The 23,279-nt window shown below is 34.0% G+C and overlaps 1 protein-coding gene across 1 annotated transcript; it reads right to left on the reverse strand.

Annotated features, from left to right (window-relative positions):
* Window positions 1–21,171: 21,171 nt before the first annotated feature.
* LOC123563632 (uncharacterized) lies at window positions 21,172–22,903 on the reverse strand. Its single transcript, XM_045356535.2, has 2 exons — window positions 22,889–22,903; window positions 21,172–22,638 (listed from the first exon to the last, which is right to left on the reverse strand). The coding sequence occupies exons 1-2, from the start codon at window positions 22,901–22,903 to the stop codon at window positions 21,172–21,174; spliced, it is 1,482 nt and encodes a 493-aa protein (XP_045212470.2).
* Between the last annotated feature and the right edge of the window lie 376 nt (window positions 22,904–23,279).

Genomic DNA, 23,279 nt, shown 5'->3' on the forward strand with positions numbered 1-23,279 from the left:
AGGAGAGTACCAGCTTATAAACGGTTCAGCGTTTCTGGCGAAGTACAGTCAAGGCATCGGGGATATGACTATATGGTAGCTGAATGCTGCATGTGATAGCATATAGGCGCTGAGCATCCAGGAGTCAGGGCATTTATATAGTTGCAACTTCAATTAAGAGGACAGAGGCTGAGCATCTATGCGATAGGACTCGTATGTTGTTGATTCAAAGACATTGTCTGACGGGAACTTCAACAAAAAGACCAGTCCAGTATGTGTCTCCAGCCCATAGGAGTTTGAGCTTATGATTATTAATTAGTTTGAAACATTTAGTAATATGCCTAATCCCTGAAATTATTTAGCTTCTAATAGAAAACATTTACGAATCATTGGTACACGAATCATTTAGGCAAGGTAGCCAGGGGAAAATTCTATATACGAGATATTTGGTCTCACCAGCTATACGTTTTAACAAAGGACATTCTATTTCGTTTGTCAGCTAGTCTAAGACATAGTAACCCTAGCGATTGGACCCATTTCATTGTTCAAGTTACTAAAGGCGTAGGCATTTCCCTGGGATATATAACTCGTATCCTGGCAAGTGCCATGAGTATAAGTCTTGAAAATATTTATAAATACCATGCTTGTTATATCATTGTTCACTCTGGAAATAATTTCGCTGTTTATAATGAGTATTTCTTTGAACATAGTATTTCCTTTGAACAAGACAAAAAGTTTAGGTGTAGATTTGAAGCAATTTAGGTATCATCAAATATCATTTTTAAACAAATCTTGCAAAACATTTACATCTTTGAATTAAATCACCGGTATGCTCTGAAGTACAATTTCCTGTATATAAGTTTTGTTTGTAGGATATAACTGATTTATTTTGTTATAGTTATTATTTTAGTTTCAAACTACATTACATATTTAACACAAGAGCACCGCCTTGCGGGTGCTGACGCTCATCTGATTTTTTTTGTGTAATAGAAATATTGTCCTACCCATGATTTTCTAAGTCTAAAAAGGGCCATCATTCTTGCAAAAAGCAGGATAGAGTTATGTTTCTTGATGTACAGTGTCCACTTATGATGGTGAAAAACTGTTGCAAGTTTTAAAGCAATAGCTTTGATAGTTTATGAGAAAAGTTGACTTAAACATAATACTCAACCAAGAAAATGATTTTCTAAGCCCAAAAGGGGCAATAATTATTGCAAAAAGCAGGATGGAGTTATGTTGCTTGCTGTACAGGGTCAGCTTATGATGGTGAACAAATGTTGCAAGTTTCAAAGCAATAGCTTTGATAGTTTAAGAGAAAAGTTGACCTAAACATAAAACTTAACCAAGAAATCTGATATTTTCTAAGTCCAAAAGGGGCCATAAATCTTGCAAAAAGCAGGACAGAGTTATGTTTCTTGCTATACAGGGTCAACTTATGATGGTGAACAAGTGTTGCAAGTTTTAAAGCAATAGCTTTGATAGTTTAGGATAAAAGCTGACCTAAACATAAAACTTAACCAAGAAAACTGATTTTCTAAGTCCAAAAGGGGCAATTAAATCTTGCAAAAAGCAAGATGGAGTTATGTTTCTTGATGTACAGGGTCTGCTTATGATGGTGAACAAGTATTCCAAGTTTCAAAGCAATAGCTTTGATAGTTTAGGAGAAAAGTTGACCTAAACATAAAACTTAACCAAGAAATCTGATATTTTCTAAGTACAAAAGGGGCCATAAATCTTGCAAAAAGCAAGATGGAGTTATGTTTCTTGCTATACAGGGTCAGCTTATGATGGTGAACAAGTATTCCAAGTTTCAAAGCAATAGCTTTGATAGTTTAGGAGAAAAGCTGACCTAAACATAAAACTTAACCAGGCAACGCCGACGCAGACGCCGACGCCGACGCCGACGCCGACGCCGACGCCGACAACCGCTCAAGTGATGACAATAACTCATCATTTTTTTTCAAAAAATCAGATGAGCTAAAAAATTAAATCAAGAAATTAGCTTTCAGTATATATTTTGATAGGCATCGTGCTGTTGTTTTTTTTAATCTTAAACTTTTGAGCACCATCAAATTTCAGTGTATGCCTGCAATTTGATAGATTGTCACTAAAAGGCTAACAAGTCAAAAGTTTTTCCGCCGCAAGAAATGTATATTCAGATCAGTCATAATGAATGACCTTTTAATGATCTCAAAAATAATTTGGGTCATCTGCAGGTCATGGCAATCTAAATATATTAAATTATATCCTAAAAAATCTAATATCTATAGTTTATGCAAGCTATCCACACTTTCCTAACCAGACTCCTTACACAAGTAATGTAAACACATTTTCATTTACTCATCTCTATCAAAGGTTATCAGTTCACTAAACAGCTGATTATTTGTTTACATGTTATGTACGCGGATATTGATGACGTCATACACAACCTGTTTTTACAATTTAATATTAAGAAACAGCATAATTCCACAAATCTCCGATAATCGTGGTAATCCTACATCACCACCAAATTATAAATTTTTTGTATCTAAGTCAAATGTACCACATGAAAGGCGAAAATTGTAGAAATAAAAATGTAAAACAAAGGGTCGTGTGAATTAGGTCACGGTCACCCGAGATGGTTGTAACTTACGGTGTGTTACGAAGATGGTCGAAACGTGTCACGTGACACAAGTTTTTATTAATTTTAAGAAAAAAATATTATAAATAAATGGTTTTAAGGAAATAGCCAAATCCTTTTGAGCTTGTATATTTGATTTATTTCTCAACCGGTTTAAAATATCATCAGGAGGGTTACAAACAATATGGCGTCCTTTGACGTCGTCCATAGAAACAAGGGACGTCACTGTTCAATAAATGACGTCTAATTAACTAACGAATAAAATTGACGTGACGTCGTTGTAAAACATATCTGTCAGGTATGATTTTATGTGTCTCTATTTAGTGAAGGTTTAAGCTGCCTTATAAACATTATTTCTCGTTGTTTTCTACTGACTATACTGTCCGTGAACATTTTGAAAAATGGAAATATTTTATATTTCGGGAACTTAGCTCCCGCACAAACGTCAATATGTTCGCTTACGTAAAGTACCCTTTTGGTGGCGTCTCGGATGTGTTGGTTGTGTAAGGTCACTCTGTTTCGAAGATTTGAAGTTTCACCAATATCAACTCCAATATCACGCACACACTGGGAGAAGAAGCGATAATTTACTGGCTGGACAAACACCCTGAAGAAATACCAAACAGATTTACAAAAGACTTCATTATAGAATCAGTGAACTTTATCTTGGAAAATAACACATTTACCTTTAATGATAAATATTACAAACAAATCAAAGGAACTGCAATGGGGACCAAGTTCGCGCCAACATATGCCACACTCGTAAAAGGATACTTAGAACAAAAGTTGTACAAGCAGATTGAACAAACTTTCAGAACAGAATACATGGAAATGTTCATACAAATGTGGAAAAGATTTTTAGATGACTGTTTCATCCTTTGGAATATCTAAATTAGAACTAGACCTCCTTCTTCAAATATTAAACAGCCTGAACGAGCATATAAAATTTACAATAGAATACAGTAATGAACGTCTGCCATTTTTGGATTGCATGGTTATTAAACATGGTGAACATATAGAAACTGACATCTATTACAAACCTACTGACAGCAAAACATACCTACTGTTCCAGTCATGCCATCCGAAACACACCAAAGTCAGTATACCATTCTCACTGGCTAGACGTCTTAAACTCATAGTATCCAATGAAGCAACACTTATGAAAAGATTCGAGGAACTGAAAAAGTACCTACAGATCCAGAAATATCCAGACATTTTAATTACAGCAGGAATTCAAAAAGCAAAAGAACTAAACCGTGAAAAAATATTATCAGAAGCTAACAAATCACCACTGCTAGATACCATACCATACGTCAGCACCTTTAACCCACTCAACCCTGAAATATTTGGACAAATCAGACATGATTTAAATATTCTACATCGAGACCCATGGATGAAAAAAGTTCTCTCAAATTTCAAAATTATTAAAGTAAAAGACAACCACCAAATCTTAAAAAAATATTAACAAAAGCAAAATTTACCGAAAACATCAGAAAACCAGTAGTAAGTAAATGCAACAACTCAAAATGTGGTCTGTGCAAGCATATTATAGAAGGAGACTCATACACATTTAAATGCGGAAAGATATTCAAGGTGAACCAATCAATATCCTGCGATGTGAAAAACGTAATATATGTCATTCAGTGCCAGGGATGTCAACAAGAATACATCGGTGAAACTTCAAATCTTCGAAACAGAGTGACCTTACACAACCAACACATCCGAGACGCCACCAAAAGGGTACTTTACGTAAGCGAACATATTGACGTTTGTGCGGGAGCTAAGTTCCCGAAATATAAAATATTTCCATTTTTCAAAATGTTCACGGACAGTATAGTCAGTAGAAAACAACGAGAAATAATGTTTATAAGGCAGCTTAAACCTTCACTAAATAGAGACACATAAAATCATACCTGACAGATATGTTTTACAACGACGTCACGTCAATTTTATTCGTTAGTTAATTAGACGTCATTTATTGAACAGTGACGTCCCTTGTTTCTATGGACGACGTCAAAGGACGCCATATTGTTTGTAACCCTCCTGATGATATTTTTTGAAACCGGTTGAGGAATAAATCAAATATACAAGCTCAAAAGGATTTGGCTATTTCCTTAAAACCCTTTTTTTAATATTTCCACCCGTATCGTGGTCTTTTTCATAAAATTAATATATATATATATATATATATATATATATATATAATAGTTTATCATTTAAATAAAGTATTAGTGTATCACACATCTACGAACAAAAAAAATCTGTACAGGATCGAAAACCTGTCACGTGACTTGCTCCATGTCCCACACGCGAAATTGTTTTAGCATACCAATAAACCTACCGCCTCCTGGCGGCGGGTAATAAGCGCGTGCGCGACGTTTGAAAGACGATAAGACACCTACGTCCTTGAAATAAAGAATATTTTAGGACAGTTATACCCGTTCGGGTAATGCTTCTTTATTGCTTCAAATGTCGAAACAACATAAACTACTTAAAACATGTAGTCAGAAAACATTTAAATTCGAATGACGTTGCTTGGTTATTTGACAAGATAAGGGGACGTTACTCTTTACGTTAAATCGGACGTCCTATCAGTGACGTCTAAAACGAGTCTGTTGTAAAAGTGACGTTATCTGTTTCTGTTCAGTATATATATAATATATATATATATATATATATATATATATAGATATATATATATATATATATATATATATATATATATATATATATATATATATATATATGTGTGTACATTTTTAGATAATGTCGCGGTTAATCTAATGAACAGAATGGCCAGGAAGCTGATGTTAATGTTAAGTGCATTCACATTTTCTTAAGTATATATAGTAACATCCGCAAACGCCATATTTTTCATATTGGAATCCATCTTTATCATATTGGACGAGATAACTCTTATGATTCCTTATCAAGAGACACTTGGTATTATTTCCCTTGCAACAGCAGTAAATACAAAAATGCATTAACTTTCTTTTTTTTTGAACGAAACATTTTCAGTGTAAGCACTCAATTTCTTAGTTAGAACGTTTCCAATCAAATTATCGTGGTTTCGGTTCAAAATTTTACAAAAATTTGTTTTCGAAATTTTTGGCACTGGATGTAAATGAAGAGATCTATGTGTTATCAGTGAAGAATGTATTTTAAATTTATGTGTGTTTTGTTGTTTGCGAGTTTAAATGTGTGAAGTTTTTTGTTTTCTACATCTATCTTTTTAGAGTGTGAAATAAAGGGGTAATTTAACAGTGTTGAGTTCAATACTGATTTTTTTTGGACTCGTACACAGCAGTAATAACCCATATTTGGACTCGGCAATATGGATTATTACTGCTGTGTACTTGTCCAGTAGAATTCAGTATTTTTAGACAGCGGCAGGCAAAAAAAAGCAAAGCAGTGTATCAAAACAAAAGTAAAACTAACAAAAAGTAACATAGGTCAGTGGTGTATGGACAGATGTGGATCAGTTAGAACAGTACAAGGAGCATACAGGAAATGATGTCGAGTTCAAGTGTTAGGTAGCAAAGGGCAGCGGCATCATCTCAATCAGCAAAACAAAGGTAAGCAGTATTCTGTTTCAGAAATAGAAGAAAAAAAACAATTAACGGAAATCATATCACTTAACGCAGATAAAGAAACCACTCAACAGCTTGAGCAAATCCTATAGTATATAACACTGTTGATAATGTTGGAAATAATATTGTCGGTGTTAAAAAATCATAAGGTAATAAAAGTGAGGAAATCCGTAACAAGGTATGTATATGTCAGCAGAAGGAAATGTTCCACAAAAGCTGGTTGGTAAGAAAATCAAACACAAATGTCGTGACCCGGAATCTGGATCGGTATTTAAAGTGGTATGCTGGTAATGTCATCAACAATAAAAAAAAAAAAGATTAATGCAAATAGTTGCAAAACAGAGTATACTGTAAAATATGATGATGATTGTATCATTGTTTTTCCCTGATTAAAAGAATATGCAAAACGGAGACCTCATAATAATGGACTAAGTGAGATGCTAGATCACAGAATGGTGGGGCTTTCAATGATGTGAATGTTCTCATATTTGTGAGACTTGTTTTTGTAAACCTCAAGGATAGTTTTAGACACTGCAAATATTTAGGTAAAATATGCATTAAGGTATTCTGTTCAACAAGAGAAATTTCTTTTTGTACATAATTTTGTTGTTGCGGAAGGGGATAATGTAACATATTGATATAAATGTAAACACTTTCCTGGTGTCTACTTTTATTTAAATCGCATGTAAATATCACATTGGAAATGGTATTGTCGAGTTATTTATTTTGTAATGATTGCCATTGAATCAGAGATGAAATATGTTCTGTTCAACACTTTTATTTAAAGCAAGCACTGCTTTCAGTTTTATTATACTTTTTGTTTATGCTGTGTCTGATACAGAACAGTATGAACGACTTATCGTTGGTAAATTCTTGAGGGAACATTAAAACATTTCAAATGGTTGCTATGGCAATTAAATACCAGTGTATGTAAATGAATGATATATTAAAGGCATGATGCCTTTTCATTCAGTAAATGAATACCTGAAATAAACGTGCTATAGGTTTAATGTATTTGATCAATGTGTCATGCTATGGCAGTTAAGTGTTTATCCATATATGAGTGCATACAAATGGTTTTCAACAAAATCATACAATCAGTGGAGTATACTGTATTTATAAACACTAAGGTCTTTAGAAATCACATAATTATGCTTGGTACAATGTAATAGTGCCGCAAAACCAATAATTCATTGGTTGCTATGGTAACCATAAATAGCTTTTTTTTTAAACTAGTTTTAACAAACTGTTACAAATTTAACAAGTAACTATAAAAGTTTATACACTTGACACTGTGTTTATATGATTTTTTTTATTTACTTTTACCCTTTTTGCAATATGTCGATATACTGCATGTACGTCGGCAGCCATTTAGAGTCAAAGAGGGCTGCTAATTTGTACAAATCGAAAATGTTGGGCCATTCTGCCAGTTCCTCAAAAATACACAAGCCAGAATAAGTATACCTTATATAGGTATATTTGATCCATTTTAAAGCTACAAGATAATGTTTGAGTTACCAGCAATTTTGTTAGTTTTGATGCCATTCCTATATGGTATACTAGTATACAATGTACTATAGGGATTCGGACCTCAAAATGGGCCGAATATTGCAAAACATAAAAACTTGAAACTTTCCACCAACCTACACTAATTATCTATGCCTTGTTTTAAAGGATCGAATAGGACAGGCTTTAAATCATTTCAAATATAATAATTTGTTGAAAAGTTCGACGACAGGAAAAGCCACACCACTTAAAGCCACGCGCAAATACCTATATTATACAGCGTTTCAAAGGTAATGTTTAAAGACAATAAAGCACAGAATGTAACAAATATACACGAAAAAGAAATATAGTAGCGCATCGCTGTGGAATATTGCCACGAGGAGTAAAGTGAAGCCAGCCTAACCCTTATATCCCATTAAGTTCCTTTAATACAAGATAGCGTAAATATCATTGCTCTCAGATGTTAGCATTTATGTTTTCTAACCTCAGTTTCTGCAAAGGATCATTGTGGGTAACATTTGGACGAACATTCTTACGAACAAGTCAATAGACTAATAATTTCGATTTTAGTGTGGCAGAGAAAATAAAATCTTAGGTAATGGGAGGTTGTGGAACAATTGCTTGGAAATTATCGTACAAAATTGATGTATGCCATGGTTAATTTGAATATTCCCTCAAGGATTTTACAAGAACAACTTGAAATTGCCTGTACAATATCTGATTTGCGTGGGGACTAATGCTGTCTTTGTTTGATTAAATTCTATCTGATGTTGTATGAACACATTAGTTTTTTTTCTCGGAATATGTTCAAAGCTTCAATTAAGACAGCCAATATAGATAATGCTAGACAAGAGTACAAACATCGTTTTATCCTATTGGGTCAAGAAAAAGTTAAAATTATGTCTACTAATTCATGTGTTTTCACATGCAAACATTACTAAAAATAAATATTTGAAGTTTCAATAGTTACAAATGATATCTAGCAACGTATTTAAAAACTTGGAACTTGGTACTCGCCTTGGAGAATAACATCGCGTGGCAGGTATATAAAGTACGCTGGTACTTGGAATGTGTTGTTTGTTTTGCTTTTGTTTTTTCCCATATCTTTTCGGACATATTACATTCATTAGATGTTTCTGAGTTCCACTGAAGCATGTGATAGGGGGACAGAGGGAGCGGAGTGGTTGGGGGGGGGGGGGGGGGGGGGGGGGGGGGCGGAGAGAGAGGCTTAAATTGCATATTACGTTACATTTCATAAACAGGGTTAAGATAGAGACCTTATCAATATTGTATATCACAGTTGGAGGATTATTATCTGAATATGACTTGTTCAAGATACATTAGATATCCATATCGATGTTAAGAATTGCATGTCAAACATTAATATACCATTATAAAATAATGTACCAATATTCATAAGGTACGCCATCTACATTTATGCTCCTCTATAAGGTATAAATACAGACATCTGAAATACTGCTGTAATAATTACTTATTGTTCTGCATAACTGGACGTTGTCTGATATTTCTGAGGTAAGTTATTCATTTTGTATATAAACGATAATATAATATAACACAAAATCACTTTATTAGGAATGTGTTCCAGTTGTAAAGTATTAATTATGGTCTCATTTATTGACCGATCGAAACTCTGCTTGGCTATATAGGTTGGCATTTAGCAAATACAGATTAACAGGAACGCCAAAGAAAACCATTGATAATCATATAATGAGGTAACTTTATATAAAACGATATCTCAAAACTTGGAAAAGATAAAACAATACAAGAGCATGTAGAACACGAAATGTCCCCCCGCTCCCTTGAGGCATTCAGTAATTGCACAAGGAACAGAAGTTAATTGGTCATTGTACACAAAAGTTCTACTGTTCTCGGTCAATGTCATCTGCTGGTCATGAGCAACCTCCCCATTAAGTTTCGTGATCCTAGGCCCGAGCGTTCTCAAGTTATCATCTGGAAACGGTTTAAATATTCTGAGTCACTGTGACCTTGACCTTTTACCTACTGATCTCAAAATCAAAAGAGGTCATCTGCTGATCATGATCAAGTTTCGTGATCCTAGGCCTAAGCGTTATCAAGTTATCTGCTGGAAACGGTTTAACTATTCTGAGTCACTGTGATCTTGACCTTTGAGCTACTGACCTAAAAATCAATAGGAATCATCTGCTGATCATGATCAAACACTAACATGTTTTGTGATCCGAGGCCCAAGCGTTATCAAGTTATCATCCGGAAACCGTTTTACTGTTCCGGGTCACTGTAACCTAGACCTTTGACCTACTGACCTCAAAACCAATCGGGGTCATGACCAACGTCCCTATCAACTTTCATGATCCTAGGCTAAAGCGTTCTTGAGTTATCATCCGGAAACCGTTAACTGTTCTGGGTCATTGTGACCTTGACCTTTGACCTACTGACCTCAAAATCTATAGATGTCATCTGCTGTAATGACCAACCTCCCTATCAACTTTCATGATCATAGGCCTAAGCGTTCTTGAGATATCATCCGGAAACGGATACGTCTACATACCGACCGACCGACATTTGCAAAACAATATTAACATACCCCTCCTTCTTCGAATGGGGCATAAAAATCGGCAGACTAGTATTTACTGTTACGAAACAGCGATATTACGGAAAATGTAACATGATACACAAAACAGCTATTCATTACTGTTTTCATAAAGATGGGATAAATGCTGTAACAGTCTTTTTTTTAAAAAACTGCATTGAACATTGAAAATTGTCTTCAGAAATTTTCTGTCTACCGGAAATGTTTTTGTTTTCTGTTTTGAATTTTTATACTAGGGCAATTGATCAGAATATCATCTGGACTTCATAGTCTAGTCCGGTTTTGCAGATATAAGCTTATTTAAGAAGTTACAAGCATTTTGTTAGTATTTGGTCCAACATACTTTTTTAACATATTTTGGGTATGCTGAATCCAAAAATATATGTTGGCCATCTGGCAAATGCCTCTGAAAGGGTTAAAAATAGGGGCAAAAATGACCACTGTTTTTAACAAAAACTTTGACATCGATATTACTTTATAATACAAATCTTTATCTTTAGATATGTTTCAATAAATTATTTCATGTTATTAGTATAATTGAGTATAATTATATTTATCAATAAAATATATCACATGTTAAAAATGTGAACTTTATGGGGTTCAAAAAGGGGAATTTGAAGACAATTTAAAAAAAAAATATCCAACATCATTTATAGAATAGAAAAATGAGACTAAGTATTAGATTGAAAACTTCAGCTGGAATTTTATGTCAAAAAAGAAAATGATATTTTGATGAAATGGTTTTGCAGTTTTAAAATAGTCATTTTAGAAAAAATAAACAATCCTTATTATTATGGGGAAGTTAAAACTTAATTTACATGACATTGTTTGTAAGGAACAGAATACTGTGTAGAACGTATTTTATCCTGGTAAGATCATTTTATTTAATAATCAACTTTTTAATACCTTAGCATCATAATAATTGATGAAAATTAAGTGTGACAGGGATTAAGATTAAGGCTAATGTGAACTTAATTAGTATAAACAATCCACGTCTCTATCACAATAACAATCTGAGTCAAATCATGTTTTTAAAGACCTTATCTAAACTCTTTGGAGTGTTTTACCTGTTACTTAATGTACATTAACTCTAACAAGATAACACTCTTTCATGATCATTAAGGTTTTAGAGATGTCAAGAATACTTCATGGAATCAGGACTTTTCGAAGCTGTTTTTACAGGTAGGCCAAATCTACATGTATATTTTATTTCTAAACTTTTTTAGTGATGCTTCACTTTATATACTTCGTTATATTCTAAGATTTGGTGAAATTGTATTTATTTTAACTTACAGTATCTGTGATAAATTCATTTATAAGAATCTGTTAATGCTAGCTATTTATATACTATAATTTCTTCTGAATGATAAGTAATAAATATTATTTTGTTTAACAGGTTTTAAAATATTCCAGAGTAAGAATGGACAAGACTTTGCATCTCAAGAGACCATTTCAAGATAGCACAGAAAAGTGCATCATTTGTCAGGAGGCAAAATCTGACAAAACTTTAGACTAAACAACCACCTCAAGGCATAACATCTCTAAAAGAGTGTGCTGAATCAAGAATTGTTTAGAGATTTTTTTCTAAATATGAAGCCATTAGTAGAATTGAAAAAATAAATGAAAATGATAAAAAACAACGTTGCCATAGAAAGTGTTATTCTAATTTGTCCACAAAGAACAAATACATGCTATTCAGTCAAAGCTAAGTTTAATATAAAACAAATATCAGATTAAGCTGCATCCTCATCAAACTTATCATATACTCCTACTAAATTAAGAAATGTGTATGTTCTGTCAAGAAAAAAAACCATGAAAATCTCTTTAACATAACTAGTGAGTGATAGTATTTTAAAGGATGCTAAACATGACAACACAATGCGATTAGGACTCTTTGATGTCAACGGAGGGCAAATATCATAAAAAAATTGAAATGCTTTTAGATACGGAGTTCGCAAAACCAAGTCGGACAACTCAAATACAGGTCTTGCCATGATCTTTCTTTTACATGAACGTTGGTATGCTGTAATGAAATCGCAAATACTGCAACTTTCAGACAGTTGAAACAGAAACCGCATACGTACTGGAGAGACTTCTTCAACAATTCTTTGTCATTCATTTAATTCTAGAGTATCATCTTTCAAAAAAGCTCTAAAACGTAAACTGAGAAACCAGTTTTAGTTTGTAACTCAACTATATAATATATTCTGATGAAAGGAAAACACTTCTTGTTCCATATGAATGTTCTGCGCCAGTGCTTAAAGATGCCTATTATAATACTACTGGTAAAAGTGATGAACGGCTGACAATACAGAAATATAATTCCAGTGACGGACGACTTCTTGACAACTGGATATGTAGCACTAAAATTAAGGGCTGATATGTTCTCTCTGGAAGGACATTCTGGACTGGGTGTGACTGAAAATGCTTCAGTAAATTCTGTTCCGGAGTGTCTGTTCATGTTTCTGAATTCAACGTATGGTGGCCAAGAGCTTCTAGATGAAGAATTTGACCATAAAGATCCTGAATCTGATAGGCAAACAAAATCATTAAGTGTAGCACAAGATATTGTTTATGGAGTGAGTGATGGTAAAAAAATGGACCCCTAAACACATAGGACTTGCAAGTACATAGCACTAGATGACTAGGTTAAAACATTTAGTAAACCAATTTAATAGTGCAGGACACAGGTTGAGCTACAGAGACGTACTGGCAGACACATCTTTAGCTGAAAAACAAAACCTGGAATCAAAGGATCCTGAAACTGGTCATGTTTTTCCGCTGAATCTTACTTGGAATGAGATATCGAGACATTTAACACTATTGTCCAGAAGTGTATGCATATATCAGAAAGACTGGGACAGCCACATTCAGTTATAACTGTTGATCAGGCTCTTTAAGCTTGTGGATTTGAAATGGGCAGTGCCTACATAATGGGTGGATTGCAAATATCAATGAATTATTTGAAATCAGGTGTAACGTTCTGGCACTTCCAGCAAATAAAATTGACGTAGTACATTTTTATCAGAAGCCGATCATGCAATCACCTACAGAAAAGATGCTGGTTGTTGGCGTCGGCTTTTAGGATGAAAAAACTGTTGAAAACACTGTCATTGAACTTAATTTGGATGAATTAAAGGCTAAACGCGATGAAGCTGACACAAGAATCATTCTCCATGCTGTTCACAGCAGTAAACGATCAAATTGTGTCACTGTTGTTGTTTCTGTCAGAGATACTGATGTATTTGCTCTTACTATGCCACTTGCAGGAAACAAATGCATTAGTATGGATGATGGCTGGAACAGTGAAAAAAAACGAAAATACATTCAAGTCAACACAGTGTAAAATAAATCCTCAATAAGAGTTGCGTAGAAATCTACTTGTCTTTCATGCACTCACTGGCTTTTTTCTGTGGAATCTCTAAAGATCTGTATTTAAAGTGTTTAGAGCTAGTGGAAACTGATAGAAGGTCTTGGATATGAACAACTGTCTGATGAAGAAATGAAAAACTGTGAATATCTTATTTGCAAAATGTATGGCCAAGATGCTGTAAGTATTGACAGTGCTCAAAATGTTAATGTTTGGCAGGTCTATAAGTACTGAACACATACCCCAACCAGTGATGCTTGCTCATTTCACATTAGAAGAGGTCATTATCATGTCCTGGTATGGAACAAATCAACTGTTCTCAATTCAGACCTGCCTACTCCTTCCGACATGGGATGGAAAGTGGCAGATGACACACTGAAGCCAGTTATTATTACCCGTGTTCCAATTCCTCAAGCTTGTATTGAGTTCATTGCTTGCAAGTGTAGATCTGGATGTAGGACCCTCAGATATGAATGTAAAAAGACTGGGCTCTAATGCACAGATACAGATAATGTATATGCGATAAAAACATTACCACCTGTATGAACTCGAGGCAGTAAATTAACATGAAATAAAGAAATATTTCAATATATATTATTTTGAAACTATTATATGATAAACAGTTTATGGATTTAGCTTCTGTCCTGTAAAGTGATTCCAAATATGTAATTAGTGTACTGTATTCAGCAATAGTTTTGCAATTATAACCTACGTGAATTATTTGATAAACATCTTTTTGGCGAAATAGTCAAGTTCGAGTGGGTTTTTAATTGCTTTTTTCTCCTAACGGAGCACACATTGGGATTAAAAGTTATTTATCTTTGAAAAAAGTGTTGTTAATTTAATCTGTTACTATGTTACACATAACTTTGATTAAAAAAACCCACATATTTTTGGATAATTGTAATACTATTACATATTTATATTAGAAATATCTTAATTTGGCGGCCATGTTGTTTTCCGCCATTTTGACCTACAAAAAATCATTTGTCAGATGGCCAACATATATTTTTGAATTCAGCATACCCAAATTATACTAAAAACGTATATGGGACCAAATACTAACAAAATGCCTGTACCTCTCACATTTATTGAAATCTAGACTAGACTATCAGTCATCTACGTATTCATACGATAAAGGTCAGGACAAACAAGCAATATACTGTTTTGTTCAGTTATTTTCGATACTAAGTTTTTTTTTAAATTTTTTATACATATAACGTTTATCAAGAACGTTTAGTAGGACGTTATATTCTAGCCAACCGTCATATTTCATTCTAGTTACACTGTTTATATATGTTGCGTCGTCCTAATTTTTCACACTATGTTTAAAGATACTGGCAAAATGCAAACAATTTATGCATAACTTTGTTATTACGCTGAGTCATTCCTTATATTATCTCGTAAGGTAAGTTTTTAGCTTTTCCACAGAAAATTGCCATAATTTTTGTTCGAGCTGATCTTTCATGGTTTCATATTCATACATACGTAGATCCATTAGAGAAGATCGCGTTCAAAGAATGCATCCACTGTCTACGCGATCCCCTACAAATGAATGTAAACAATTTGTACATTATTAAAATCTAATTAAAAACCGTAAAAAGGGAAAACAAGGCAACGAGAACAAACGCACAGTAGGACACCACTTTGGATCAGTGGCAAAGACATTAAAATTACAACTTCCCAACAAACCATATACGCATATACTTAACAACAATAACACTATCAACGGCCCAACAAAACCTGACAAAAGTCAAAGTTGTTGCAATTCTGTTTGGTTTACCTTTTTGCTTCATGTAGGCTTACATTTGTTGAATACAATACATATGACATAACTATTTCCAAAATTTGTAAATAAAAGCCAATTTCGATAAAGAGTTCAAACTGTCCTTGCTCGACTTTGTTCATTTAAAGCTGCTGTATGAGATAAAATTTTATTCATCCTTAGTTAGATCTATTGCAGCTGTACATACATGTATATGTACCTATTTGCAGACTTCAAACAGAATTGGTTTTGCTGCAGTGAAAGTGTCATTCAAATTACACAAATAATACAAACTGATGTTTATATTGGTAACATAAAAAGAACAGGAATTAACAAGGTATTAATGTATTTTATATTCATGATAAAGGTATTATGAGCCTTTATACAATATGAAATGTAGAAGTTATTAATCGGACATGACAATGGGTGGGGAGGATATGTATTTGTTAGAAGAAGTAGCAGTTAATATGTTAGTTAATATGAAATACATGATAAATTTGATATTTTGGAGATTGCTTCACAGTTTAACTTCCTGGATTTTGAAAACATTACAGCAAGTCGCATTGCCTGTAATCTAGAAACGACATTAAATTTGCACTTGAAACGTATTAGATAAACACCATCGCTGTTTAATTAAAAGTTTTTTGATGTGTCATAACCTTTCTCAGAATGGGTTTTATTTAGATTATTTAAACTATAAATTTCAGATGGAATGGTCTGCTGTTGTTCAGGCAGACCTTCCGCTTCCAATCGCACAAAAAGTAATGTAGTCGCTTAATCTAAAGCATGCTCATAAACAATGTCCGACTGAGTATTGTAAATTGCTGAAAGTAGTCTGTGGCGCACTTAGTCTGCTATGAAGTTTTGACCTGGAATATGTCAATCGCGGAATATTATTCAGTATGCATTATAAAGCTTACTTTAAGATTTTCGTCTTTTTATCAGTACAACATGTATTTTAAGCTTTGGAAAACAACAAAGCAGCGCTCGACCTGCAAAAAAAAAAGACAGATGTGTGCAAATATTAGGCAGCTTGCTCCATGACTACTAATCAGATTCCATAGATTGTTTCATGTTAGCAATTTCTTGGATTGTCTGGTAGGACTAATACGGTTTCATATTTATAAATAAAGAAGCAATCATAATGACACAGGCAGGAGATTGATTATTTTCTGATTTACTTCAAATCAATGTTTGACAGACATACACCTGCACTTTGTCATACCTACATTTCTTGTAAAGATGCTGTTACTTCTATTTTCTTCTTTTATGAATATCAATATGTGCTATTTAAGTGACCGCATATCTTTAAACACATTGATCGTTATACAGACCTAGAGTCTTTGCGCAGATTAGAACTGACTTCGCAGGGCCTATGAAAGCAGCGGAGCTAAAATAATTTGTGAGTGAATGAATATTCGATGACAAACTACAGCTTACATGTGCCCGGGTTTGTTTTATGTTTAATTGAACAAAATAGTTGATCTGATGATAAATGTCCAAAATTATATTGAAAGCAACTGTAATGGTAATTTTGAATGCAGAGAGATAATACCATTGTCCTTGTAACAGATTTACTAGGAAATATCTAAAATTCAATCGAAGTTTTTTCATAATGTTGTTAAAATTTAGACAAGGCAAGAAGCTTTCTTCCGGGAAGGTACAACCGAAAACAAGAAACTTACATAGGACAGAATCTCATGTTGGACCATTGTTCTCTTAATAGCTTGCAATAAATAAATCAGTAATCTGCAATCCCAAGCACTGAAATAAACAGGTCTGTTGATACTATAGCTGAATTTCTTTTATAATCACATATTCTTCTTATGAAATATCAAACGCTGTTAACTATATGCGCACATCGTTAACTATGATTTAAATGTTTTGATTTTGGGAAATAAAAGGACATTTGCAGTGATTTATTGTTGTTTTTTCCTTTTTTTCTTATTTTGTTTCTTCTACATGGCACTATCTACTTAATGTGAAAGAAGTTAAATGAAGCACCGTATTATATGCTTTTAAGTAATATTCCTATTTAAGGATGTATTATTGCATATATTGATTTATGTCGCCTTCCAGATCCAACAGTACTAGTGTACATTTTATTTTGAAAGACTCAGAAAGTGAAGACAGTCACAAGTATAAAAGGTTGACATTTAGTTGTCTATCTTTCATTGTCCGGTATCAACATCCCTTTTGAAACAAAATTCTCTCTAAACCAGCTGGTACAGATTTCTTTGATTTAAACCGTGTCCCTTCAGACATTTTAGTTTTTAGTTCAACCAACGGGTTTGCCAGATGTTTTAATGTGTGTTTTTATGTCTTACGCCTAAGATATCTTTCATATAACATAGACATAAGCCCCCACCCAGGGGTTGTGCAAAAATCTGCAGTGTTACATAGAGTGAATAAAGGAGACTTGTTTAATATATGGCTCAAGTGGCGCTTATTTCTATACGTTTAGTAAATCCCCGAATCTGTATCTACTGTTTTGAGATAACATAAGGTCAATCCCAATCCTATTTACTCATTTAGTGTCACAGCACAATATTTCATCAAATTATAACATAATTCAACATAAAGATATTCTTGTTGACACTATATTGATGACAGTAACTTTTTATATCAATTTAATTTTACATCACGGCTTAATTGTTTGAAGTGAAAGCGACAGGGTCATGTATAATGATCACCAGTACCAGTTTCAGGGATAATAACTCCATTTACTGAGGTTGCATAAAATTCCCTAATAGCTGATGTAGATTTGACTAAATTCGCAAGTCCGATCCTTTGATGACCTTGGCTATCAAGGTTGTGGACTATTAAGTGGTTAACAGCACATCGTCTTTTACTTGAGTGTAGACTGCAAAAGATGAAACGTTAGTCCTCTTAACCCAAAGAGACAATCCAATCAAATATATTTATAAAATGATGAAAATGGTTCACGTCAAGACCTATAATTAACGGTGTACTAATTATGTCATAAATGTTTTTAGAGAGAAAACTTAGGACTTAGTTGGGAAGGCTAATCGCTAATAGATTTTTTTTGCCTCAACCTTTGTCTCGCCTAAATATTAAAAACACTCATGCATATCATTTTGTACCTAGATGTGTTGACTCTGATATCTCAAAAACTTTAACAGATTATTCATTTATATCGTTCGTTAATATACAAGTGTATGTACCTCTACAAACCCACTTCTTATTCATAGACAATCGTTGAACAATGCAGTAAATCTTATTTGTTGCTACGGAGCCGTGATTCTGACGTCTAAAATTAAAAGTTGTGTATCTGAGAGAAATGAATCAAGAAGTCTGCAAGCATTTGATTTTGTTTTGGAACCTATCGATCGTTATCTTATTTTATTTCGTATATTTCCCATATCCTGGCAAACTGTAATATAATAACTCTAGGGTTGTCTCTGGGGTAACGTTTTATATAATGCATGCCTTACTGCAGTGAATAACATGTGAACGCGGAGGAATTCAGAAAAAAACATATGTAAAGGATTTATGAAAAAATATGTAACGGACTAAACTTTATATCAATACCCGTTTGGTCTTTATATATGTACGGGTAGCGCATGTTGTTTAGTGATAAAACATTTGCAGAAACCAGAGGGACACGAGCCCAGTAAGACAAACCAACGTATTCCTAAGGATTCTGCAGATGTTTATAACACGAATCGAACGCATGTAAACGCTTTTCTAGCGTTTAAACTTGTAAAAGGCTTAAAAATGAATATATAAGCTATCAAATTTATTAAACGTTCATAAAATGTGTGGAAGTACTAGCAAGGGCTCTGGAGCTGAGGCGGCACCCGCCGCCCCAATATTTCGAGGAGCGGCGAAATGCCGAACTCGTAAATTTTTGAAAAGGCTAGAAAATATAATATGAATAAATACAGTGGTCTTCCCTTGTCAATTTATCATGAAGTGCATCGGCGGCTGATTTGTACACAGAACCTTGTCATATCGCTGACATATTGCTAGGGCACCTTGGTGAGTGGTGACAGGGTATTGTACAAAATCGATAATTCGCACCTACCAAGGGTCTTTATACTTTCACGCCCCGCAGACTCGGATTATAGGCAATACATTAATTAATGAAAATTAATCGTATTTAATTGCTTACTATCAAACAGATTATAGACACTCGCAATTAATGTTTTGTCTCATATTCTGTTGACAAAGGTAAGTATCTTTAATAAAACACAAACGCATCTTTAGATGTCTTTTCATAAAGTATATTAAATTGAACATGTTTTATACTTTAACATATTGTTTGAAATATCAAAGAAACCAATCAAAATGATTACATTCAACGTATCAACTCAACTCAACTCAACTCAACTATTCTTTTGTTTGAACCCAGGTACATTTACATATACAGCAAGGACATAAAACAAAACACATTCTATTTAATATACTGACAGTGGTTCCGAAACAAGATAGATATATTTCATATTTAGAAAGAAATTATATGTTCCACAATGGATAACTATAACAAGAAAATACGTTGTTCTTTGGAGGGGGAGAGACTTAAAATTTTTAATCCAGCTACGCTGGTAATCAAATGGGTTTTCCAAAAGTAGTTCCTGTTCTAAATAAAGAACTGAAAGTAGTTCTGTTCTAATTACGGTAAAGGTCAAACTAAATACAGTCAACATGTACAATGTAAAAGCTGAAATGGATTTTAAGAAGAAATATTTGTAAGTACAATATGATATTTTGAGTTTACTTTTAAACGTTTTAGAAAATAATTTACAATTTGTTTTCAATTACGGAAAAGGTATGTCAATGGGACTGAGTTAAAACAGATCCATTTTACGAGTTAAGACCATGAGCATCATGGATAATAATATACAGATAGATACATTGCCTTATTTTGAACAACAGGAATTGATTAGAGTACTTTCAATTCCAAAGTACATCGTAAGAAATCGGATGTAGCAGATAAATATTAAAATACAGTTGAATGCTGGCGGTTACGTACATGAAAATTAACATCAGTTGGCGGTTAATAAACAAAATAAACATTATCCTCGAGGGTCCTCATTCCGTGGGGGATAAGAAATAATGGTAAAGAAATGCAGAAAATATATACAGTAAATAAATAATGCTCACCTACCTGAATAAATAAATCTTTTTCCAATATTTTGCATAAATTTTCTTCAAATTTGCTATTGTAGCAGGAATGTTACAAGTTAATAACAAATTGAACTGTCAAAAACTTCCGCCATTTTGTTATGATCCTAATTCCGGTGACGTCACACAGGGGAAGTAAATCATGTTGAGTTTTAGTATTAGGCACTCAAAATTAATCATGTGCTTTTATGGTTCATTGTCAAAATAGTTTTTTACCTTCCAAGAACATGAAATAAACTTTTAAACACTAAATATGTAAACTTTAACTGTTTTATCTATGTACATAGTTTTTAAACAAGTTTATTGTGGGTGTCTTTTTATTCTTCCTTGTCACAATATGGACAAAGGAAAGAATCACTTCTTCTCAGAACGCGAACTGGTGTGCAGTATGACAGATGCACCCAGTGGTTGCATGTTTTGCCCCTGATAACATTATCACAACGTCCCCACTTGACAAAAATGATAGAGATGCTCCTGGAAACTTCCTCTGGAGTGTATCTCTTACATTGGCAGCATAACTGGAATCAAATTGATATGTGAAGGACCAGGTTTTGGGGACAATGGTTCTGAAACTACTACATTTACTTTATCTTTTTTCATACTTTACAGTTTATCATGCTTATTCTGGCTAGGTTTCTTTTGGTTCTTCTCATGTTCAGTCATCTTGGCAACTATTTCCTCAGTAATTTCTTTTCCAGCCACTATTTTACTCATTGTTTTCCTTTGTTTGCTTTTATGTTCACTTTTAACCTTCTTCAGATCATTTTCTTTCTTTTCAAATAGGTCTCTAATAGTGTCCTCTTCAGTTCTCAACTGATCAACCATAATTCCACCTTCCACTGTTTCTTGACTGTCAGCATCATTTATTGTGTCAGTACTCTCACTCTGAAAAACTTCAGCTGGCAAGAGCTTCTCCTTTGGGACTGCATCAACATTGAAAGGGTAGATACCAGAGCGGCGAAAAGATGACTGAATGTTTTCAGATGAGAGGGCTTTAGTGTACACCTGACAAACAACTTCACAGATATTGTATCGAGTAATGATTGTTGATGACTGTCTGATTAGTTTGTGGCATTGTGCATCATAAATTCTTTGAAAGGGTCCAAAACATCCAACATCCATTGGTTGTAAAATGTGGCTGCAGTGGGGAGGAAGAATGAAGATGATGATTCCATACTGAAGAGCCCATTCAGACAAACCAACACTGACATGAGACTTGTGGCCATCAAGTATAAGAAGAATCTTCTGTCCATTATGACCAGGAGCAAATTTCAAGAAATGATTTTCAATGTAGTGTCTGAAAATGGATGTATTTGACCACCCAGATTCACTGATGGTGCCATCAGCTCCAGGAGAAGCTCCGTGTAACAGTTCTTCTCTCATGCGCTGTCCGGGGAAGACCAAGTAAGGCGGGATATCTTGTCCTGCAGCACTCCCACAACCCAAAATGGTGACAGTCTTTCCTTTACCAGAAGTGACAGCTGATGGAGTATAAGAAGAGCCAGCAACAATGTAAGGTGGTTTATGTTCCACAGAAATGCCCTTTTCGCCGACATTGAAAATCAGGTGGGGTTTGTTAGCCAAATTGTGTTTTTCCAAGGTAGATTTCAGGTTAGAAAAATAGTTGAAAACTACTTCTTTTGAGGCCATTTTGGCCCTAGAAAATTCAAGACCCTTTGACTTAAGTACTTTCAGTTCGGGCCAACGCTTTAAAAAACCACGCATCCATTTCATTGTCAATGGTTTATCTTTACGCCGTTTACCCAACTGTACAGCAAAATCACTTGCAATGTCCACACACTCTTGTCTGGTGTACCCATATCCAAATGCAGCCATCTTTTTAAAGTGATTTACAGGTTTAACTTCTTGAAATTGATCAAATAGAGGTGCAGTTCCAGCAGAAGTGGTATCTGGATGCACAGTCCCTAAAGTTCTATTTCTAAGAGTAGATTCAGGCACTCTGGTGAGGGCTGCTGCCTTCCTGACTGAAACATCATCTTTCTTTACCAGTTTATATGCAGCACTGGGTGAATATAACTTGTTTTTTCTCCTTATGTGCTTGGGCTTAGCCTAAAATAAACATAAAAAAACATATAAGCAGTTGTGATGATAACCCAACAATTATAATATGTTTTGCTTCACAGTAAAAACTGACTTCCGGTTAAGATCTGTCAAACAGACGAATATTTTCTAGGTCGCACAAACATGAAACTTCTGAAGGCAGTTTTGGGTTCGGAAATAGGGATTTTACAAAGCATGTTTAAGGGATTAGTAAAAAAGGTAATATAGGGCATATATGTAATATTTTTATAAATCTTACCTGTTTTGGACGCATTTTATACAAGTTTTGTCGGTTGACAGTTGCGTTCGGTACTTGTAAATATTTACATCCGTGCACGTGTGTGACGTCATACGAACTCTCGCAATAAAGGAGGTAAATATATATCACCGGAATTAGGACTATCACGGAATGAAGACCTCCGAGGATATAACAATGGTATCAAGTAAGATGAATCGGTGGTGGAATTGATGCTTTGCTAAAACGGACATTTTAACGAAATTTATTCATTATGGTTCCTAAAAATTTACACAATGGTTTAAGCATTTAAGTGTTTTCAGACGACAGTAGCATTTTAAATGATAAGTTTTGTCTATTTGGCTGCGATTCTTCTAAAAAACGAGCTCTTTGTTGTTGAAAGAAATCACATTGA

This window comes from Mercenaria mercenaria, chromosome 2, assembly GCF_021730395.1.
Source record: "Mercenaria mercenaria strain notata chromosome 2, MADL_Memer_1, whole genome shotgun sequence".
Classification (NCBI taxonomy): Eukaryota; Metazoa; Mollusca; class Bivalvia; order Venerida; family Veneridae; genus Mercenaria; species Mercenaria mercenaria.